The 24,649-nt window shown below is 37.5% G+C and overlaps 1 protein-coding gene across 1 annotated transcript in view; it reads right to left on the minus strand.

The window, feature by feature from the left end:
* The window catches only part of PKHD1L1 (PKHD1 like 1), a 159,933-nt gene that overhangs the window by 27,157 nt on the left and 108,127 nt on the right, over nucleotides 1-24,649 (minus strand). Inside the window, exons 57-67 of the mRNA XM_047726136.1 lie at nucleotides 22,855-22,973; nucleotides 22,048-22,177; nucleotides 14,905-15,078; nucleotides 11,692-11,795; nucleotides 9,853-9,982; nucleotides 8,360-8,481; nucleotides 6,695-6,785; nucleotides 3,085-3,233; nucleotides 2,880-3,002; nucleotides 2,181-2,292; nucleotides 1,984-2,100 (exon numbers count right to left, since the gene is read on the minus strand). Coding sequence (XP_047582092.1) covers nucleotides 1,984-2,100; nucleotides 2,181-2,292; nucleotides 2,880-3,002; nucleotides 3,085-3,233; nucleotides 6,695-6,785; nucleotides 8,360-8,481; nucleotides 9,853-9,982; nucleotides 11,692-11,795; nucleotides 14,905-15,078; nucleotides 22,048-22,177; nucleotides 22,855-22,973 — 1,371 coding nt within the window. The remainder of the gene's footprint in view (nucleotides 1-1,983; nucleotides 2,101-2,180; nucleotides 2,293-2,879; nucleotides 3,003-3,084; nucleotides 3,234-6,694; nucleotides 6,786-8,359; nucleotides 8,482-9,852; nucleotides 9,983-11,691; nucleotides 11,796-14,904; nucleotides 15,079-22,047; nucleotides 22,178-22,854; nucleotides 22,974-24,649) is intronic.

Raw genomic sequence — 24,649 nt, forward strand, 5'->3', positions numbered from 1 at the left:
AATGAAATTGTAAAGATTTCACTCATGGTATCAGGAAACAAACTGAGGGTTGCAGGAGGAAGGTTAGGGTGATTGGGTTATGGACACTGGGGAGGGTATGTGCTATGGTGAATGCTGTGAATTGCATAAGACTGAAGAGTCACAGACCTGCACCCCTGAAGCAAATAATACATTATGTGTTAATAAAAAAAAAAAATTCTCTCATGGTGGACTGGGATAATATCTAGGTGGAAGGAAGTGCTCTGGCTGGTACAGTAACTTTGGCATTTGAGGGATAAAGGGGAAACAGTGGTTACAAGAAAACTAAAAGTAGGTGACTATTGACCGTCACTGATGCTCTGAAGAAAGAATCAATCACAAATTCAAGGCAAACCTCAGGATCTGAAAACAAAACCAATGTAGTATTCATAGAAGGTTGAATTCTCAGCCCTAGCAAGTCTCCTACATCAAAGACGGGGCTCTGACAGAAAATGAATGGAACCTGAGTTAGGATGGGAATATAGGGAACATGAATTTGAGTCTTGAAACCCAGGGTTCCCCTTGAATGTTCCAGATCTGTATAAGTGGCCTGCTTCTCCCTTATTAGAAGAGAGCTTTCCTGCCCCCTTTGTTGAAATCATGACAAGACCTCAAAAGAAAAGGCAAATCTTGCCTTTCTTGGGACCTGTCCCCATCTCCCCTTCTGGAAGACAGAGCAGTCAGTCTGGTCAAGTCTCAACATGGTCTGACCGGGGAAGTGATAAGCCTGCTATGGGATGAGAGGAATTCTATACCAAAGGAACTGCAGTAACTAACATGTACTGACAGGAATCAGGAGTACATATATCTGAGAGCAAATTGTGATGGTGTTAGATCAAGGGGGAAAGAATACAAAGCTGAATAAGGGAGAGTATCACTACGGATGGGAGTATTCTCCTGTGCTGTTGTCATGGCTTTTCTAAGTTTGGAAAATATCATGTTCCACTTTATTTTTTTAAGACTTTTTAAATTTATTTGACAGACAGATCATAAGTAGGCAGAGAGGCAGGCGTGGGGGAGGGGGTGGAAGCAGGCTCCCTGCTGAGCAGGGAGCCTGATGCGGGGCTCGATCCCAGGACCCTGAGATCATGACCCGAGCTGAAGGCAGAGACTTAACCCACTGAGCCACTCAGGTGCCCCATCATGTTCCACTTTAAATGAAGTAGAATGGTAAGAACTTCCATGGCACACTGTAGGAGAAGGGGTCAAAGTCTCTGAAAAATGAAATATTGGAATGAGTCTATTATACAATGCCAGTGCATTTCAGCCCCACCTGGGGATGGCCTTGGAAGAGAGTGGCATGGGCAGATTCTATGGGAAAGAAATTTAGGTAGTACCCAGGGTGACCCACTTTGTGTGAAGAGAGAAGTGGTGTGAGGTAAGGATAAACATAAAAAATGACTTAGCTAATTAGTCAGGGGCCTGGAAAGAACAAAACCGGATGACTGGATAAAATGAAGACTGAGGAAAAAGCATGTGCTTGGAGTTCTGGGAGTAAGCACAGAGGGCATGTTAGTGATTACCAAAGAGTATCAACTATGGAAGAAGCACGAAATAAATAAATGAACAGGTGGACAGAGCCAATAGATGTTACTAGCTCTTGGGTTATATGAATTTAAATTTCTCCAGTTGTAAAAAGAGATAATAATATATAACCCTACTTATATAAAAGGGTTTTTATGATTTATAGAAACTAACATTAAATCATTGTACCAGTGTTTCCTCTGCTGTTTTAGAAGGAAAATTAAATGTCACTTCTTTAACATATACAAATTTTGCCAGGGAACCATTCTTGAAATTGACTGATGTTGATTTCTTGGCTTTCCGCACGGAGCAGATTCATATGCAGATTCATTTAAATCATGATCTTTTTTTTTACTAATAGTGAAACGTTATTAGATATATTCTACATATTCTTTATAGAACTTAACTGAGTAAATTTGTCAAGACTATGTTTGAACTTGCCTGAGATATCCAGAAGGCCACTAATGGCATTGTAACTCATGAGCCCTGCATGGGGTTTCCGGGGTGCCATGTTATGTGCTGAAGCAAAGGTAGGCCAGCAAATCCCACTTCGCCCACCTTTTATAAAAGAAAGAAAGTTAATAAAATTTAAATATGCACTCACATGAACACCAAAATTAAACTTCTAAAATTTTCACCTGATGGAGGTCTAGCACTCCGGTGGGCGGCAGAAAGTTCAATATTGGGATCATCATTAGTTAGGACATCAGAGCAATTAAATCCAGGGCTACTTCCAACAATTAATGAGCTCTATGTAAAAAAAAAAATTAAACAGTACAGTTTAAATGATAGCTTTTCCTCAAGGAAAATACAATAATGGATAATACTGAATTCCACCGTAGCAAAACACAACCTTGAAGTCTGAGGAAGGGGTTATTCATAAAGCCAAGATGAAAAGGATGTGACTTTATGCCCTAAGTGGAATGACTAACAAACTGGGAAGGGGAAACTAGGCTGGTAAATTATTATGTATAATGACATGTTATTATACATAATACATATTATACATTATACATATTTCTGTGACAGAAATATGCCCAGGGAACAGCAGGGACAAAAAGAGGAGAGAGTGTCAATATTATCTAAGCTAGTTCAGGAAAGGATTTGTAGAGGAAATGAAAATTTCACTACTTGTGACAAGACTAGGGGGTGGTGCACAAAAAGAGGTGAGGGGACCAGGGAGGCGAGGGAGGGATAGAGCACTTCCTGACAGAATATAATGAGAACAAAGGCAAGAAGGTTTGGACTCACCTGGCTTCGGAGTCAAGGAGATCAATCTTACCAGAACTTCACTGAATTTACCCTTTCTCCTTACTGTGGCTGTATTCATTTCTTACCTTAATCTGCACGGTTTTACTGGAAATTTTGTGAGATACAGAGGCTGGCATGTAAATCATTGAAGAAATGGCCATCCCGTTGTCAACCAGAGTCACATTATAGATATGCACACTCTCTGTAGTCTGTAAAACAACTTGTAGGTTACATAGTGCAAAGTACAATCGTAAAACAAGATAAACAATCACCACCTTGGATCACATTTACCTGAAAATAAATTCCATAATCCCAGCATGTCCAAATGGTAAATCCCTGTATAAGAGAACACCCAGGAAGGCCATCTTGGTTCATATAAATACCATATAAACCTCCATGGGCTTCATTGTCAAACCACTTTTCCATGGGATTAGATTGACCTTGGAAGGAAACAGGAAAGCAGGGAATTAACATTACAAGTCATGTTTTAGAGCTTTATAAGAAGTATCAGTTAAAGCTAATTTTTAAAATTAAATATATGAATCGTGCAAATTTTCACATGATAAATAAATATTTTATGGCTCGGCCATTTATGGCTTACTCTACTCAGGATTTAATCTTATCTAATTTGTCCATTGACCAGTAGACTGACTGTATACTCATTTGCAAATTTTGCTTCAGTTGTTAGCACATTTAACTTACTATATCTGATTAAACATGAATTTCACGAGAAAGTACGTGAAGTTTGGATTCAAAGAAGGCTAACCCTGAAACACAATGGTACCACCTGCTGTTTATAAAATGCTTCCCCCCCACATCTTTTTGTTGCTGGTGCCTCTCGGTCATCCCATTTTCAAGTCAGGTGTCCCCTCCTCACAAGGCCTTCTCTCACTACCTGATTGAAAGTAGCACCTCGGTTCCTTCACATGGACATTAAAATGATTTTCATTTGAAATTGTATTATTCCTTATCATGAATTATCCATCTCCTCTCTCCTATTAGAATGCAAGCTGGATGAGAGAAGACACAGTGTCCACCTCCCTCACCACTGTATTCCCAGGGCCTAGCAGGTAATGCAGAGATGGGTGTTCAGTTAACCATCTGTTGAACTGATGTATGTATGACCTTGGAACATTGTTGAACATTTTAGACCTGTTTCCTCAAATATAAAAAGTTTTTTTTAATATTTTATTTATTTATTTGACAGACAGAGATCACAAGTAGGCAGAAAGGCAGGCAGAGAGAGAGGGGGAAGCAGGCTCCTTGCAGAGCAGAGAGCCCGATGCAGGGCTTGATCCCAGGACCCTGGGAATCATGACCTGAGCTGAAGGCAGAGGCTTTAACCCACTGAGCCACCCAGGTGCCCCCTCAAATATAAAAAGTTTTAATGCCTAATTTAGAGTAGTCTCAAAATGAAATGAAGTAACCCCACCTGAAATGCCTCAATAAATGGAAGCTATACTCATTACTAACATGTAGGAAACCTGAAGTAGATTTTTTATGAAACTTTACTTACGTCCAAATCAGATCAGCGATCTTAATAATTCCCTCCTAATCATGCACGCACTGGAGGGCTCCCAATAAAGAGCAGATCACGCCCTGCAGTTTACTTGGTACCAGCTCTCTTGACCAAGTCTCCTGGTATCTGATTTCCTCCTCTCCTCTATTGAGTTTCCTTTCTTCCTAATACTTTGGGATTGAAATTTCACTTGTCAACTGCCTAGATTCTGTTTTGTTTTCTCCATAAGAAGCTGTTCACATGTCTCTCCCTCGGTTCCACATAGTGTTGCCCCTGGGGCCCCGTGTGAGTCATGGTTCCCTTCCTGGCCTCCCAGACTCCACTTGCCTGGGAGGTTCACTGGATGGGTTGGTGTCCCATTCCAGGAACTTAAACCCACAATTCCTCAGTGTTGTCTCTTATTTCAATTTCTCTAAATCCTAAACTTCCTTGTAAACACTCTCAATTATTTAGGAATATCAATATAGTCAGTGCAATATACATATTAGTAAATATTCATATTCACAGGTCATATTTTGACTTAAAAAATCCAGGACAACACTTCAAAGAAGTTGAAGAAAAATTACATATTTTAAAATCATAGTCAAAGAAAACTTTTAAGCTCTTGGGAACTAAAATATTCAATAAGAGCATATATCAAGGAATCAGTTAAATTTGTTGGCAGTTGTTTTATCCCTTCCAAAATACATTCCAAAATGTATTTTACACAAGAATAAAATTAGCTTAAGCTCAATAATTTTTGAATTTACAGAAAAATGCTGATTTACAGAATTTACAGATAAAATGCTGATTCAAAGAATCTTAAAAATAACTATACTGAGATAAAAAAAAAACCCAGCTGTACAAGAGATATGAAGTTTTCAGAGAAAATCCCATTTCCTCTGAGTTTCTCAAGAGGTAAACCCTGCAGCTCTATTATTTTATTTTGATCTAATAATGCATTTACCTAGTTGGAAAACCAAAAGGTTATAAAAAGTTATACAATAATAAGTCACCGGTCACCCTGTTGCTGGTTTTTTTGTTTTTACACTTTATGTCACTTTATATAAAAACAAATAACCCTATATATTCCTATTTTCTTTCTTTACTTCCGCAAAACATACCATAAACAAAACAGTATTTTATATATAAACACATATATTTATACATAGTATACATATACATATACATTTATATATATGATATAGTATGTATATATATGTACATATATCATATCATATATAATATACATATATATGTATATATTATATATATATCATATAGTATGATATACACCATATCATATATGATATACATATATATATGTATCTTCTTCTCTCTTTTTGAACAGGGCCTGGTGATCCACTGTCTGGCTTTATGTAACTAGTCCACTGTATTGGACACAAGGCAGCCTGTAGTTTCCTGCTAGCACACACAATATTGTGATGAATCACCTAGTTGACAAAACATTTTCTAAGTGTTACAGAGGACAATGTTAGTTAGATTGCCAGAAGTGGAAATGCTGAGCCAAAAGCAGATGCTCCTATAATTTTGGCAGCTACTGTCCAATTCCCCTCTGTAGGGGTTATATTGTTTTGTCATTCAACTAGCAGTGGGTAAATGTTCTAGTTTCCCTAGCCTTGCCAAAAGAGTAGTTGTTAATTCTCAGTTAATTCTTGAGTTTGACTCCTCTAGTAGAGAGAAATATATCTGAGAACTAGCTGTACATGTCCTTTGACTTTTTCATGCTTGTCGGTTTAAATGCACAACTAATTTATTTATAATTTATAAATACAATTTTTATAATTTATAAATAAATTTATAAATTATAAATTTATTCTTATCAAGAGGAAATATGCAATTGTGCCATATCCTGATAGACATGTATCTCTAAAGTGTTGCTTTTATGAAAGTGACAGTGGAATGAGGTACTCACTGGTCCAAAACCAGCCACATCAAGAATTAAAGTGGCTGCTACAGTTTTTGGATCATAAATATGGAAAATTATCTTTAAAATCCTATTCAGGAGTGCCTGAGTGGTTCAGTGGGTTAAGCGTCTGCCTTCAGCTCAGGTCATGATCCCAGGTCCTGGCTCAGTGAGGAATCTGCTTCTCCTTCTGCCCCTCCCCCTGCCACCCTCCCACCCCTACTCATGCTCTCTCACTCTCTCTCAAATAAATAAATAAATTTGTTATCACTTTTAATAAATAAAATCTTTCTTAAAAAGTCTATTCTTTTTTCCTAGACTCAATGGTATCTTCAAATAATTTAGCTTGTTAAGTTCTTTCAGTATGCTGGAGGACGGGATATTACATACTGAACTAACAAACAATAATTATTTCTTTCTAACAAATTTGGACAAGGTATTTCCTTGTTTTAGTGACTCTTTGCCAAAAGACTTACTTGAGCAAGGTTCACCATCAATGCGGTATCCCACCCTTCCAAATCCAGCCACGACATTATTTTGCAAGACTGTATTGGTCCCTCTGTTTATCTAGTACGGTGATAAGGAAAATGTTATGGATCAGGCTATTATACAACTGTACAATGACAGCAAGTATGCAGCATATATCGGAAAATTAATTATGACTACCCTTTGGGAGGAAAAATTAATTTCATTATTCAACCCATTCAAATTTACATTACAAATGTAGTATTGAAATTACCTTAGGTTTTTGGTGTAAAATCATCATGAGACACAACACCTTAGATTTCTTTAGAAAACTACATTAAAGAGATTTGTTATTTCAGTCACAAAAGCCACTGAGTATCATTCAAAATTATAAGCCATAGAACAAATTCCAGTATTATAGCAAGGTTAGTAGGATTTTATCACTCTTTGGCTATATTATGTTACCAATTTGATTTATTAAGAAAAAACTAAGGAAATTATAGTGGACCATAAGATTCAATAGAAGCACTTACTAGTTTAAATAAAATCTGCTATATTTAAAACTGGTTGAACATGAATGTTAGGTAGTCACTAAACAATTTTACTTTGTGAGCCCAGGCAAGGTGGCAAAAATGAAAAGTATAGAGCACAGAAGATTTAATTCTTGCCTCTGGTGTCAGCAAAACAGTCCAAATCTCAACTATTTAAAGTATGAAGCACCTTTATTTTTATATATTATGCTAAAAGAACAGTAAAATGAAACTCATAAAAGTAAAATAAGTTCCTTTTCTTTCAAAAGGTACAGAAAATTCAAAGATCTGGAATTGACGCTGGATTACATTCTCACGTCTATAGGTAGGATGAAAGGAGAACACTCTCATAAATGTATACCAAGTTCCAGGCTTTCAGGTTTTACTTTAAGGTGATTATTAGTAGTTGCACAAAAACAAACCTCACTCCTTATCCCATCTCCCAAAAGAGCTACTTTTTAAAATTCCTTTTGGCTCCTGTGGCATAAGTTAGTAGACTAAAAAGAAGGTGGAACCATATGTCCTCCAAACCCTTTTCCTGTACTTTCTGTTTGCTTGCCTGTGATCTCATCCTACACCAGAGGGCCTACAGTGATTGAAGAAACTTCATGGGAAACAAGAAGGGTCCAGTTAGTAATACCAGATAAAAGTAAATAACCTCACATAATCATAAGCATTTTAGATGAGAAAGGGATTTCGGATATTCTGTAGTCTATCATTCTAGTTTTCCATATGACGAAGGAAACCAAAGTCAGAGTTAAGTAGTAGTATATGTAAGGCATTCAGTCAATTAGCAGCAGAGAGACCCTGCACCAGAACTTGGAAGTAAGTGACAATTAAGGTTGGAAAAGCAAGGAAATAAGAGAACTATTTAAACCACTGGACATCAACACAAAGAAAAATTCGATGGCTATGGGAGCTCACAACATCTCTCAAGGAAGTTTGCTCACTCCCTTCATTAGCTCATTTTATTAATTCACCAATCTTTATCTAAAGAGGAAACAGTTTTCAACAACATTTTGAGACTTACAGTTTCTACAGAATTTATATTCTGTGGTATATAATCTGTAAAGAAATTACAAATTATACTTTAGGATACTCTTATAAAATTATGTCATTATTTTATATAGTTATAAGTCACCCTACCTCAATTGCTGCATGCCAGAGCGTTGAACTTAAATCTCTTCTGTTTCGATAGGTTCCTGGCCAAACTGAGAGTGCAACCAAGTTCCCACGAACTCTGTTGGCATCCCCCCATATTCTGATGCCTGCAAGAAGGTGAATAAAACCCCCCAAAGTACATACAGATTTGTAATGAGTACTATAGGGGACATCTTCTGTGTTCCCATGAAATCAGTTTTTCTAGTTTGAGCCTGACAAATCAACCTCTTAAATTTTAGAGTATGTCCTTTGAACTCAACCTCTTTAATAGACATGGGGAGTTAGGAGAAGGGAGTTGGGGGAAATTGGAAGGGGAGGTGAACCATGAGAGACTATGGACTCTGAAAAACGATCTGAGAATTTTGAAGGGGTGGGGGGTGGGAGGTTGGGGGCACCAGGTGGTGGGTATTGTAGAGGGCACGGATTGCATGGAGCACTGGGTGTGGTGCAAAAATAATGAATACTGTTATGCTGAAAAAATAAAAAATTAAAAAAAAAAAACAATCTGAAGGGTTTGAAGAGGTGGGGGTTGGGAGGTTGGGGGAACCAGGTGGTGGGTATTAGAGAGGGCACGGATTGCATGGAGCACTGGGTGTGGTACAAAAACAATGAATGCTGTTATGCTGAAAATAAATTAAAAAAAATAGTCTGACTGCCTTAGACTCTTCTGGGGTGCCTGTTAAATATGTGGGTTTCATATATGAGACCCCACCTCAGATTTTTTTTTTTAAAGATTTTATTTTATTTATTTGACAGACAGAGATCACAAGTAGACAGAGAGGCAGGCAGAGAGAGAGGAAGGGAAGCAGGCTCCCTGCTTAACAGAGAGCCCGATGTGGGGCTCGATCCCAGGACCCTGGGATCATGACCTGAGCCGAAGGCAGAGGCTTTAACCCGCTGAGCCACCCAGGCTCCCCCCCCCCCTCAGATTTTAACAAACACACACATCAATTTCATATACATTAAATGAGTTTGTATTATGCTTTGTACAGATATTCAAGAAAAGATAACCTCCTTAAATCAAGTCCAAGTACCATTAAATAGTAACATTTACTTGTTATTTTGATTTTCTTTATTTTGATTGATAGGTGAGGAGCATTTTAAATGTCATAGTAAAAATGTCATAGTAATTTAAATTACTGGTGATTAGATAATTCACACAAGATCATGGTCTGGTAAATAATTCTTCTAGAGTTGTACAGTCCAGTATGATATCCACAGCCACATGTAACAACTTAAATGTAAAGTAAGTATGATTAAATTAAGTACAATTAAAGTTAAAAATTCTTGTTCTTCAATCATAGTAGCAACATTTTAAGTGCTCAGGGGCCACATAGGGTTTAGTAATTACCATATCAGTACAGATAGAGGCCACTTCCGTTCTTTGAAAACAATCAACTGGACAGCATGGCTCTAGAGTCTTCAGATAAGATTGTCTCAGAAAGCACATTATTTAGACAAAAATATTATCATACTACCTTCCCCCACTGTAAAGTGAATGATGTTGTCTTCTATGTCCAATCCATCTGTCCCAAACACACCAACTGCTGGGGAAAAGCCATTGTGAAAGGCACAGCCTCGAATATAAGATGAGCCACGTTCTTGAATCTATGAAACATCAGGATTCAGTGAACATTTTAAAATAAAATTAAAATGTATTTAAAGAAAAAACTTGAAGTAGGTGATTTTCGAGACAAATCTTGATAAATAAAATACTCAGAGAAAGACAATTATATGATCTCTCTGATATGAGGAATTTGAGAGGCATGGAAGCAGGGTGTGGAGGGAAGGGATGGAAAAAATGAAACAATATGGGACTGGGGAGGGAGACGAACCATAAGAGACTCTTAATCTCAGGAAACAAACTGAGGGCTGCAGGCGCGGGGAGAAGGATAGGGTGGATGGGTTATGGACATTGGGGAGGGTATGTGCTATGGTGAGTGCTGTGTAAAGTGTGTGTGTGTGTAAAACTGTAAAAAACTGTGTAAAGTGTGTGTAAAGTGTGTAAAACTGATGATTCACAGACCTGTACCCTTGCGGCAAATAATGCATTATATGTTAATAAAAAAATAAAATACTCAATTCATGTTCCATGAAAAAATATGATTTCCTTGTAGATCTTTTAATCCTGGGAAATTTCCATATATCTTCAATTTATGATTAAATAAAACAAAAATGCAGATTTAAATGCAGATAAAAATTCTGAAGTACTTTTCTATGCCTTTGTATTTCTATCATTATCTATAAAATACTAAGGAGCTAAAAATTTTTTTCAGAATAGTTTATTATATAATGAGCAGGGAATTTTTTTAATTATAAAAGTTAATACTGGGGCGCCTGGGTGGCTCAGTGGGTTAAGCCGCTGCCTTCGGCTCAGGTCATGATCTCAGGGTCCTGGGATCGAGTCCCGCATCGGGCTCTCTGCTCAGCGGGGAGCCTGCTTCCTCCTCTCTCTCTGCCTGCCTCTCTGCCTGCTTGTGATCTCTCTCTGTCAAATAAATAAAAATCTTTAAAAAAAAAAAAGTTAATACTCTAGGCAGGAGGTTATAATTCAAAGGTCTGTAGGAACCAACCAATGCATAAGTTTGGGGTTGTAACCTCAAACCTGCAAGACTATTTTTTATTTCCATAAAAAAATATCTTCTCTCTCAATTTTTCTTCAACCACAAGCCTTCTAAGCACATCTGTTTTTCCACTTTTGACAGAAGCATGGATATACAGACAAGGTTTTCGTTTGAGAAATATAAGCAATACTCACTTTGTTCAATAGAAACTATTTATAAATAGTTTTGATCACTGCAAAATAAAGTGGAGTTATGAAATAATATCATAGAGCTTTAGTTATTTTACATCTGTGCTCTTTTTTCTGTTTTTTTTTTGTTTTGTTTTGTTTTTTGCTGATTTTAAATAAATGTGTGAAATGGGTAAGTCAGATGCTGCTATGAGTCTAAAAAAGTTGATGGAAAATGAACCAAAGAAAGTTTTATTAGATCATCATCTTAGAAATTCTAAGATATTGGGGCACCTGGGTGGCTCAGTGAGTTAAAGCCTCTGACTTTGGCTCAGGTCATGGTTCCAGGGTCCTGGGATCGAGCCCCACATGGCATCGGGGGGTCTCTGCTCAGTGGGGAGCCTGCTTCCCTTCCACTCTCTCTGTTTGCCTCTCTGCCTACTTGTGATCTCTGTCTGTCAAATAAATAAATAAAATCTTATAAAAAAAGAAATTCTAAGATATGACTTTTTAGTAAAGTTAAATGAAAATAAAGTCAAAATCAAAATATTTTATTTTGAATATATGCAAAAATTCAAGTACAAACCTGTCCTAAGTTAAGAAATGTTACGGCGTATCTTGGATCTGTGCTATCCCTGAAGCCTTCTTGACCACCGTGATAAAATTCCACATTACTTATCCTTGCATTTCCTGGCAGGGTAGGGAGGGAAGAGTGACAACATTTTTTTTTCTTGAACCACAATAAAAATTTTTGAAAATCTGCACGAGTTGTAATTTTCCAAATCACAAATTTGCTTTCAAGTTTTTCATGGATATCTCATTCATTCTTCTTTGCTCCTTTAATCCAAATCAGGCAGTGTTTCTGAACTTTTTCTCACTGTCCCCTACAACAGTCTCTCTAGACTTTTTTCCCCAACAGCCTCCCCTCCCCATGGAATTTCAATATCTCAGCTATACTACGTATCTGTTAATGTACGGTGGCTCTTTGGAGGGCCACAAACTATTGCTCATATAAATTTTTCTGTCCTGGACACCTGGGTGGCCCAGTTGGTTGAGTGTCTGCCTTGGGATCAGGTCCTGGGATGGAACCTGCTTTGGGCTCCCTGCTCAACTAGGAATCTGCTTCTCCCTTTCCTTCTGCCCCTCCTCCTTCTCATGCACCTGTATGTTCTCTCTCTTCCTTGCTCACCGTCTTTCTCTCTCTCAAATAAATAAATAAAATCTTAAATAAATAAATTTTTTTGTTCTGCAAGAATCAGTTTTCCTCCCTTTGGTAGTGATACTGTTCCTGTTAGAGAAGCATGACATAAAGCACAAGATATAATTTACCTGACAGTTGAGTTTTGATGTTCTAAAGAGATTTGAAGGGCATTATCTTTACATAATCCTTTCCAGAATATGCATTACCAAGTATCTGCTCATCAGTTTGTCATAAGTACTACTGAGGTGACAAGAGGCAATTTCATAGATTGGTAATAACAGTAAGAACAATCCATGAGAGAGTACTCTGTGCCAAGGGCTGTACTAAGTGCTTAAAAGGCAATTTGTGATTGAATTCTCATACAGTCCTGGAGGCACAGAGATTCATGGCTGGTAAAAAGCAGTAGGGGATATTCCTCGTTCGAAAAACTGATATTTAACAAAATGTGTTGGAGAAGAATTACTTTGTACTAGAAGGGAAAAGCCTGTCTCAAAATCCATGAGCCAGCAATTGGATACACAGTGGAGAACATAATACTAAGATTGAGACAGAGAAGAAATGGTTACTACAGAGCATCTGGCCCTACAAAAGCCATAGGTGTTCATTAACATCATTAAACAATTTACAGAAGCAAGGAAAGGTTGTCATAGGAACAGGTCCATCATGGGATCTGAAGTGGATTAGTATCTAAGGTCAGAGCAATTTGATCCCTCTAATAATCTATCTAACTTTAAAAGGGGACAATATCTCTGCAGAGCACTATGAGGATTAAATGAGATAATATGTGTTAAATCCTTAGTACAGTGCCTGGAATATGATATGATCATCATTACTATTACCATCATTAGTTAAGCTCCTGTTGACAAATAGGTAGAAGCTATAGCGGGATGGCTGCTTGCTCAATATAAAGGTTTTCTGAAATTAGAGCTGTTGCAAAATGCAATAGACAGAATTATGAATGAGGACCTGCTAAAACATTACAAGTAAGAATAAATGACTGGCTCCTGGTACCCAGACTGTGGGATCTAAACACCAGCTTCCAATAAAAAGAACCAGCATTACTTGGAGGGATGACTTATTTCCAGGCTCAGAAAAACAAAAACCATATATTTGTCATATCAGAAAGTGAAGAAGCTGATGAAACCTAAGTCAAAAGGCAGAGGCATCAACATGAAAATGTTCTGAAGGTCACTGATGGGGCACTTTCATTTGTCAATGGTAATCGGGCATTTCTAAAATGAGGCATATATAAGCAATGGCATATTATTCAGTCATAAAAAGAAAGAACTCTAACAATTTGCTACAATACAGATGGACCTTGAGGGCATTATGCTAAGTGGGGTAATCAGAAAAAGACAAATACTGTATGATGCTTATACGTAGAATCTAAAAAGGCCGAATGCATAAAAGCAGAGAGTAGAATGGTGGTTACCAGGAGGTAGAGTGGTGGTGGGGGCTGGAATTAGAAAGATGTTTAAGTGTACAAACTTGGAACTGGTGGAGAGATAAGACTTGGAGATCTAATGTACAACAGAATGGTTACAGTCAACAATACTGTATTATAAACTTCAGAGTTGCTAGGAGACCAGATCTTAATTGTTCCTGCCACAAAAAAGACATAATGTGACATGATAGCGATGTTAGCTGACACTACAGTGGTAATCATATTGTGATATACAAATGTATCAAAATAAATACAGTGTATACCTTAAACTTACACAATGCTATATGTCAATTATATTTCAAGAAAAAAATATATGCAGTTGTTTCAAAATAACCCAGGGGCTTGAAGAGAGGGGGTGGTAATACAGTTGAAACAAGATTGACCAAAGTTGATCACTGTGGTAACTAGTGACGGGTACAGTGGGATACGTTATACATCTCTCTATGTTTGAAAATTTTGTATATGTTTTAAATTTTCCCTCAAACAAAAATAACAGACCTATCGTGCTTTTAATAAACAACTTCTGTCTGGGTGAGAGGCTGGGCTAGCTGTCACCTAAGGTCATTGTTAATTTGATAATTCTTACTGTCTGTGAAGATAAAATGAGTAGAAAAATATTACAGATTTGCTTTTGGAGCAATGGAACTTTTGGATAACTTACATAATCTCTCTCCAAGAAGATTATTCTGTGTTAAAAACAAGAAAACCAGCCCAAATTGAGAGCTGATTATGTTCAACCCAAGTTACCAAACCAAGACTGAATTTACAGTTCCTCTCCCAGAAATGGAATCTTAAACTAGTCCATCAGGAATCCCCAGATAGGCACTAGTTAGGGAATGTGCCTGATTAGCCCCTGCCACCCCTAAAGGGAAGTAACCTTCCAATAATCAGTTTGCTTTTTTTGCCTAGTATACCTCCCAGGTTCCTGTTCTCTTCTGCCTATAAAAGTCTTTCATTTTGCACAACTCTTTGGAACTCCTTTTTATCTCCTAGATCAGATACTGCCTGATGCATGAGTCACTGAATAAAGCCACTATGATCTTCAAAATGTACTCACTGAATTTTTTTAACACATGTAATCGTAAAAAAGAAGTGTAATTTAAGAAAAGACTGAACACAGAAGAGACCGTGCTATATTCCAAATTTGTACCAACCTTTAAACGTCATCATATTCTGAGTGAATGAGCTGACCAGGACACGTGCGCCGAAAGATTCCTTGAACCAACCTGGATAATCTTCACCAAGTATTTTGATGTTCCTACTCAGTATCCCAACATCAGCTGCTAATGTATAGCTCTGATCTGTTCCAGGAACATGGTATCTTTGAGCTGCAGCAGAAGGACAGGGAGATTATTACCAATGCTGAAAAACACCTGAGTTTATTAGTTCCTTTGTAATTCACAGGCTGTGTAACTTTCTTTCTTTTTTGTGTGTGTGAATTTTCTTTTTGTTTTTAATTATTTTTTATTTTATATCTTTTCAGCGTAACAGTATTCATTGTTTTTGCACCACACCCAGTGCTCCATGCAAAACGTGCCCTCCTTAATACCCACCCCCACCCCTTCAAAACCCTCAGGTTGTTTTTCAGAGTCCATAGTCTCTCATGGTTCACCTCCCCTTCCAATTTCCCTCAACTCCCTTCTCCTCTCCATCTCCCCATGTCTTCTGTGTTATTTGTTATGCTCCACAAATAAGTGAAACCATATGATAATTGACTCTCTCTGCTTGACTTATTTCACTCAGCATGATCTCTTCCAGCCCCATCCATGTTGCTACAAAAGTTGGGTATTCATCCTTTCTGATGGAGGCATAATACTCCATAGTGTCTATGGACCACATCTTCCTTATCTATTCATCTGTTGAAGGTCATCTTGGTTCTTTCCACAGTTTGCTTAATATTCATGAATTAGATTTGCATGCTTAAACATACACAGGTAGCCGAATGAAATTATGATATCTTTTGTTTTTATTTTTTTTCTTTCTAAGTTTTTATTTAGATTTCAGTTAGTAAACATGCAGTATAATATTGGTTTGGGGTGCAGAATTTAGTGATTCAACACTTATATACAACACCCAGTGCTCTTCACAAGTGCCTTCCTTAATTCCCGTCCCCCATTAAAGCCATCCCCACGCCCACCGCCCTCTGGTAACCATCATATTGTTCTCTCTAGTTAAGACTCTTTTTTTGGGTTTTCATGTCTTCTCCCCCCACCAAGTTCATTTGTTTTGTTTCTTAAATTCCACGAATGAGTGAAATCATATGGTATCTGTCTTTCTCTGATTGACTTATTTCACTTAGCACAATATGTATCTCTAGCTCCATCCATATCATTGCAAATGGCAAGATTTCACTCTTTTTGATGGCTGAGTAATAATCCACTGTGTATGTGTGTGTGTGTGTGTGTGTGTGCGCGTGTGTGTGTGTGTGTGTGTGTGTGTGTGTGTGTGTGTTTATTCCACCTCTTCCTTATCCACTCGTTAGCTGATGGACACACTTGGGCTCTTTCCATAATCTGGCTATTGTTGGTAATATAGCTATAAACACTGAGGAGCTTGTATCCCTTTTAATTAGTATTTTTGTATCTTTTGGGTAAACACCTAGTAGAGCAATTGCTGGATCATAGGGTAGTTCTATTTTTAACATTTTGAGGAACCTCCATACTGTTTCCAGAGTGGCTGATCCCTTTTCTCCACATCCCCACCAACACCTGTTGTTTGCTGCGTTGTTAATTTTAGTCACTCTGACAAGCGTGAGGTGATATCTCATTGTAGTTTTGATTTGTATTTCTCTGATGACAAAGGGTGTTGAGTATCTTTTCATGTGTCTGTTGGCCATTTGTATGTCTTCTTTGGGTGTTAAGTTTGATAAATTCTTTATAGATTTTTGAATACTAACCCTTTATCAGAAATGTCATTTAAAAAAAAAAAAGAAAAAAAGAAATATCATTTGCAAATATCTCCTCCCATTCCAAAGGTTGCCTTTCACTTTTGTTGATTGTTTCCTTCACATTCTTCCTTCAGGCAGAAGGTTTTTAACTTGATGAAGTCCCAATAGTTCATTTTTGCTTTTCTTTACTTGCCTCTAGAAACATGTCTAGTAAGAAGTTGCCATGACTTATGTCAAAGAGATTGTTTCTTGTATTCTCTAGGATTTTAATGGTTTCCTGTCTCACATTTAGGTCCTTCACTGATTTGGGGCTTGTTTTTAAAGATTTATTTATTTGGGGGGGGGGCAGAGGGAGAGGAAGAGAGAAAAAGAAGCAGACTCCCCACTGAGCATGGAGGGTCAAGCTCATGACCCTGAGATTATGACCTCATCTGAAATCAAAAGTCAGATGCTCAGTCAACTAAGCCACCCAGGCACCCATCCATTTTGATTTTATTTTTGTGTAGAGTGTAATAAAGTGGTCCAGTTTCATTTTTTGCATGTTGCTGTCCAGTTTTCCCAACACCATTTTTTGAAGGTACTATTTTTTAAAATTTTTGTTAATTAATTAAATTTAATTAACATATACTGTGTTATTCATTTCAGAGATAATTTAGAGATTCATCAGTTGCATATAACACCCAGTGCTCATTACATCAAGTGCCATCCTTAATGTTTGTTTATTGGGAGATTTGTGTTTACTGATTCAATTTCTTTGCTCGTTATTGGCCTACTCAAGTTTTCTATTTCTTCCTGTTTCAATTTTGGAAGCTTACAAGTTTCTAGTAATTCACCCATTTCTTCTAGGTTGTCCAATTTATTGGCATAGTTTTTCATAATATTCTCTTAAAATTGTTGGTATTTCTGTAGTGTTGGTTGTTATTTCTTCTCTCTCATTTGTGACTTTATTTCAGCTCTTTCTCATTTCTTTTTGATAAGTCTGGCTAGGAGTTTATAATTTATATTAATTTTTTCAAAGCAACAGCTTCTGGTTTCACTGATCTGTTCTATTGTTTTTTAAGTTTCTACATCATCTATTTCTGCTCTAATCTTTATTATTTCCCTACTTCTCCTGGGTTTAGGCTTTGTTTCTTGTTCTTTCTCAATCTCTGTTAGGTATAAGGCTAGATTGTTTGAGATTTTTCTTGTTCCTTGACATAGGCCTGTATTGCTATATACTTCCTTCTTATGGCTACTTTTGCTGTATTCTAAAGGTTTTGGACCATTTTATTTTAATTTTTATTTGTTTCTATGTATTTTCTAATTTCTTCTTTGATTTCCTGGTTCACCTATTCATTGTTTGGTAGCATGTTGGTTAACCTCCATGTATTTGTGGCCTTTCCAAATTTTTTCTTGTTGCAGACTTCAAGTTTCTTAGTGTTGTGGTCAGAAAATATGCATGATATGATCTCAATCTTTTTGTTCTTGTTGAGGCCTGATTTGTGACTTAGTATGTGATCTATTCTGGTGAATGTCCCATGTGCACTTGAAAAGAATGTGTATTCTGCTGGTTTAGGATGAAATGCTCTGAATATGTCTGTTTAGTCCATCTGGCCCAGTGTGTCATTCAAAGCCATTGTTTTCTTATTGATTTTCTGCTTAGATAATCTGTTGCTATAAGTGGGTGTTAAAGTCTCCTACTATTCTTGTATTATTATCAATGAGTTCCTTTATGTTTGTTAATTGTTTTATATATCTGTGTGCTCCCATGTTCAGGGCATAAGTATTTACAGTTGTTAGATTTTCTTGTTGGATAGTCTCTTTTATTATGATATAGTGCCCTTCTTCATTTCTTGTTACAGTCTTTCTTTTAAAAAGCTAGTTTGTCTATGGGGCGCCTGGGTGGCTCAATGGGTTAAGCCACTGCCTTTGGCTCGGGTTATGGTCTCAGGATCCTGGGATCAAGCCCTGCATCAGGCTCTCTGCTCAGTGGGAAGCCTGCTTCCCCCTCTCTCTCTGCCTGCCTCTCTGCCTACTTGTGATCTCTGTCTGTCAAATAAATAAATAAATAATCTTAAAAAAAAAAAAAAGCTGGTTTGTCTATATAAGTACCACTACTCCAGCTTTCTTTTGACATCCATTTGCATGATAAATATTTCTCCATCCCCCCACTTTCAATCTGCAGGTGTCTTTAGGTCTAAAATGAGACTTTGCTGACAGCATATAGATGGGTCTTATTTTTTTTTCCATTTTGACAACCTATGTCTTTTGATTGGAGTGTTTAATACATTTATATTCAGGGTAATTGTTGGTATATATGTATTTAGTGCCATTTTGTTACCTGTTTTGTCATTGTTTCTGGAGATTTTTACATTCCTTTCTTGTCTTTATCGATTTTGGTCTTCGCTTTCCACTCAAAGAGTTCCCTTTACTATTTCTTACACGTCTGGTTTAGTGGTCACAAACTCCTTTGTTTGTCTGGGAAACTCTATCTCTCCATCTCTTTGGATGACAGCCTTGCTGGATAGAGTATGCCTGGCTGTAGAGTTTCCTCATTCAGCACATTGAATATATCATGCTTTTCTCTCTGGCTTGCTAAATTTCTGTTGAGAGATCTGCAGCTAGTTTAATGGGTCCTCCCTTAGAAGTTAGGGACATCTTTTGTCTTCCTGCTTTTAGAATTTTTTTTTCTTTATCACTATATTTTGCACATTTAACTACAATATGTCTTGGTATTGGCCTACTTTTGTTGATTTTGATGGGAGTTCTCTGTGCCTCCTGAATCTGGATATCTGTTTCCTTCTCCAGATTAGGGAATTTTCTGCTATGATTTCTCTAAATAAATTTTCTGCCCCCTTTTTTCTCTCTCTTCTGGGACTCTCATGATAAAAATATTAGTGAATTTGATGGAGACACTGAGTTTCCTAAGTCTATTCTCATGATCTACAATTCTTCTTTCTCTCTTTTGTTCAGCTTCATTTTTTCCCATTATTCTATCTTCTATATATTTATTTTTTCCTCTGCTTCCAACCTTGTGTTCACTGCATCCAGTCTGTTTTGAATCTCAGTTATTCCATTTTTCATTTCTGACTGATCATTTTTTAAATTATCTTTTTTACTATTTTATCTTGTAAGGGCCTCATGACATTGTCCATTCTTTTCTCAAGTGCAGCAAATATCCTTATGATTGTTGCTTTAAATTCTCCATTAGGCACATCACTTATATGTTTCCCTTAGATCTCTGGCCATGATCTTATCTTATTCTTTCTTGTGGGATGAATTCCTCCATCTTGCCATTTTGCCTACATCTTTGTCTTCTTCTCTGTGTTAAAAAAGCCTGTTATGTGTCCTGCTCCTTGGAATAATGGCTTAGTAAAGAAGATGTCATCTACTGTCCAGGCCCTGGCACTTAAAGCAGTGTCTCTAGTGTGTCCTGTGTATACTCTGCTGTTGTGTTTTGACTGCTCTATCCTTTAAGCCAGTAATCTGCAGAGTTTCTCCTTGCCTACAGCAGGTCGTGTTTGGTCCTTGGCTAGGGTATGGTGAGTTTTAACTGGGTATGCTCTGTGGTCTGCTTCTTAAGTAAGACCAGATGCTACTTCCACTAGAACTGAAACTCTGCAGAACTCTCTGGTTAGGAGACATGTTATGAGCAGGGGTTTCTGATGGTCTTCTGTGGAAGTGGCCTATTGTATTGGGAGTGAGGTACACTTGATCACGAAGGGCCATACTGGCAGAGTGCAGGGGTATGAGACTTGGTGTAAGCAGGGTAGACAGCCAGTGCCAGTGCTGTGCTTTTTACTCCAGTTGGCTCTGCATTTATGCTGAGGGGTGGGAGTGGGAAGTGGTGCCAGGGAGCTCCTTTATCTCCAAAGAGGAGTCACTGTGCATGCTGAATCTCAAGGAAGCACTCCCAGAAGAACAAATAATTTCTGCACTGTATGTCCCAGGCGTTTTTCAGATCACTGGTTACACAATGTCTCCCCCCATTGGTTGTATGCTTGCCTTCTCTCCAGGAGCCGTGCAGTGTCCTCCAGGCTCTATCTCAGCCAAGACTGCTGACTTTTTAAAACTCCAAGCTTTGTGGAGGTGGTGTGGACAAGGGGCTGTGCTGGCTTTCTGGGGAAGGGTCTCATTATGCTGGGATTAAGGTAGGCTTGACTGAGAAGGGTAGTCGTGCCAGAGCACAGGGCTGTGGGACTTGGAGCAGGCAGTCTAGGCAGTGGGTGTTGGGCTGAGCTGTATTCCACACGTGTCTCTGCACCTATGTTGAGGGGCAGGGGAGGGAAATGGCACCTGCTGCTCTTTTGTCCATGGAGAGAAATCTCCTTGAAAGCTACCTCTTACAGAAATGCTCCAAGAGGAGGGAACAGTCTCTGTGTTTTATGCATTCTTCAGATCCTGCTATCTCTGCCCCATCACCCCACTTGTTTGTCTGCTTGCCTTCTCTTCAGAAACAGAGCAATACCCTCAGGGCTCCATCCCAGCCAATCCCCCAACCTTTGAAACTCCAGTCTTCAAGACCCACTGGTAGCAAAACTTCATGAAAATCAGCCCCTGTTTTCCTAGCCAATGGTTTTGGGGAAGTGTTCGTCTTATACTTGCCCCTGTGTACTATGCTCTCTCTTGCCTTTCTGTGCTACCAGGGCTTCCTCCCCTATGCAAAACCTGTGATCTGTTTCTCCCCCAAACCAAGTCTCTGCACTTACTACCTTCCTCAACATGGCCTCTTCTCTCCTTCTATCTGTGAACTTTCTTCGGTTCGACTTCAGAATGATTTCTTGGGTATTTAGAATGACTTGATAGTTATCTAGTTGTGTTTGAGGGATGAGATGAGTCTAGGATCCTCCTACTACATTGCCATCTTAGATCCCTCCATGATACTTTTTAATTTATAACATGAAATGCAATCAAAAGCATTTCTTCTATTTACACCAAAAAATTATAATCAGCAATCTTATAATAACCCCATGATACTTTTTAATTTAGTACAAAGATGCTCTTAAGTCAAAGGTTCTCAAAATTCAGTGTGCATAAGTACCTGGGTGGCTCAGTCATTTAAGAGTCTGATTCTTGATTTTGGCTGAGGTCATGATCTCAGGGTCCTGAGATCAAGCCCTTGTGTGGGGCTCCCCACTCAGCAGATAGTCTGCTTGAGATTCTTTGAGTCTCTCTGCCCCTCTCACTCTGCCCCTCCACCCAACCCCACCCCACCACCAGTGCTCACACTCTCTCAAATAAGTAAATAAATAAATAAATCTTTTAAAAAATCACCTAGAAGATTGTTTAAGACAGAAAGTGCTAGTCTTGTCCCATGGGATATTATACAGTAGTCTTTGCTGAATATTTGCTGAATCATTACAAAGGAGAGCACTAAAAATGTGAGACATTTTTAATTACAAATCTATTTAGTTAAAAAACAGCCACTTACCAAGGTGAGTGTAGGAAAGGGTATCATTGAGAATGAGAATTTTCTGGTCATGCAGGATTTTAATGATACTTCTAGTTTCTGTCTGGTGGAAATCATAGCTTGTGGTTGTTATCACAATCTCTTCTCCCTCCTTAGAAAAATTCAAGTGCCAAATTTAAGAATAATTTTTAAAATAGGTTTCTATTTCTTAATAATAACAGTTAAAAAATTCTAATTTAATTCATATCTGATTAGCAACATGGTATTATCAGAAGAAACTATACATTGAAGTCTCTAAAAATAAATATGCTTGAGTTTGATATTAAGGATTCTAAATTTTGATTTATCTAACATTTCCTCAAATTTAATTCAGTCATTAAATAAAATCATAGGTAATATACTTTTTAAACATTAAATAGATCAAAGCAAATATATTCATATTTTTATTAAAAACTGGTCAGCACAATATTCTTAAGACTTAAAAAATTTCCCCAGACTTTTTCTTTTTATACAATTAACTATTTCTTGGTATTCCTGAAATGTGGGAAAGACACACATAAAAAACTTTTTTTTACTCAAAAACTTTCATATTTTCCTTTCATAACTAATATATAAATAATATCTTTATATATTCTGAAGGCCCTTTAAAGATCCCAATTTTTAAACACCTGCTATGAGGTAAGCTTTAGAGTATAAGCTAATACAAAATATACATTTCTCATCTGATGAATCCTATGAGAAAGTAAATGTCTGTGAGATTAAGAAAGAAACCTTTTTAAGTTGACCCACTATGTGTTTTCAGTTCCCACCACATACTATTTCCTGTACCTGCCAATCCACAGCATCCTTTAGAGAGAGGACTTTGGAACCTGCCTCAGCAGTTTCTGAGAGCTTAGTTTTATATACTGAACGTGGAATTCCATGAAGATCCAGCTCGCCAAATACCCCTGAAGGAGAACAACTTCTATTTATTTACCACATAGTACTGAGTGAGGTGCTAGTATAAAATGAAACAGTACATTGATATATTTTAATAAGTGATTGGACATTTTAGAATGAATGGAATGAATTTGGATTATTTGTTCAGGGCTATACAAGAAGACTTTGACCCTCTGACCCACTTCTAGGAATCTGGTCAATAGAATTAAAGCCAGTGCACAAGGATATGGTGAATAAGGATGCCTACTATGGTAATATTTGAAAATATTGGAAAAATTCTAGTGTACATCGATAAGAGGGTGATGGAATAAATTATACTAATACAGTAGGATAATATACTTTAAAAAGGAAGATGGTGTTGATGTGTTGGAGGGGATGTGGAGAAAGGGGAATCCTCTTACACTGTTGGTGGGAATGCAAGTTGGTGCAGCCACTTTGGAGAACAGTGTGGAGATTCCTCAAAAAATTAAAAATAGAGCTTCCCTATGACCTTGCAATTGCACTACTGGGTATTTAACCCAAAGATACAGATGTCGTGAAAAGAAGGGCCATCTGTACCCCAATGTTTATAGCAGCAATGGCCACGGTGCCAAACTGTGGAAAGAACCATGATGCCCTTCAACAGACAAATGGATAAGGAAGATGTGGTCCATATACACTATGGAGTATTATGCCTCCATCAGAAAGGATGAATACCCAACTTTTGTAGCAACATGGACGGGACTGGAAGAGATTATGCTGAGTGAAATAAGTCAAGCAGAGAGAGTCAATTATCATATGGTTTCACTTATTTGTGGAGCATAACAAATAGCATGGAGGACAAGGGGAGTTAGAGAGGACAAGGGAGTTGGGGGAAATTGGAAGGGGAGGTGAACCATGAGAGACTATGGACTCTGAAAAACAATCTGAGGGGTTTGAAGGGGCAGGGGGTGGGAGGTTGGGGAACCAGGTGGTGGGTATTGTAGAGGGCACGGATTGCATGGAGCACTGGGTGTGGTACAAAAAACAATGAATATTGTTATGCTGAAAATAAATTTAAAAAATATTAAAAAAATAAAATAAAATAGATACTGTGGTTGATCGCAAAAAAAAAAGGAAGATGGTTATCTATAAATATCGATCTGGAAAGATATCCATAATATGTTAACTGAGTAAGAAAACTCAATATCTTTAGTTTGACACGTAAAAACTACTAACTATTGATAGTAGATTCCTCATGATAGGGTAGAATCGGAAAGACATATATTTTTTCTTAATAGTTTTCCTTGATATTGTTTGTGTTGTTTGAAATGCTAGTTTTGAAACAAAAAAAATACACTCACAAAAGCAAATATTTTTCAAGATTGAATTTGTCTTGTCTTGGGACATTTACCAGTGGGGAGCGGACTGATTCAATCTGATGTTATTTTTTATGTTCCTCTTTCCCGACTGTTGCTGTTTTAGAAACTGTGTGGAAAACAACGGTAGCACATGCTTGTATGTATCTTTCCAATAAATATCTATCAGTGTTAATGAATGTGGTTACTAATTATGAGCAAATAAACCCTCTCAGTTCCTTTACTTTCCAGGCTTAGATAGGAATGTGTGCAGCCATACAAATCCAACTGGAAAATATAAAGTTTAGCCTCAGTTACAATTAGATAACTCATAGTAGAGTCAGTTGATTCACAGATTATTAATACTG

The sequence above is a fragment of the Lutra lutra genome, chromosome 4 (genome assembly GCF_902655055.1).
Source record: "Lutra lutra chromosome 4, mLutLut1.2, whole genome shotgun sequence".
Classification (NCBI taxonomy): domain Eukaryota; kingdom Metazoa; phylum Chordata; class Mammalia; order Carnivora; family Mustelidae; genus Lutra; species Lutra lutra.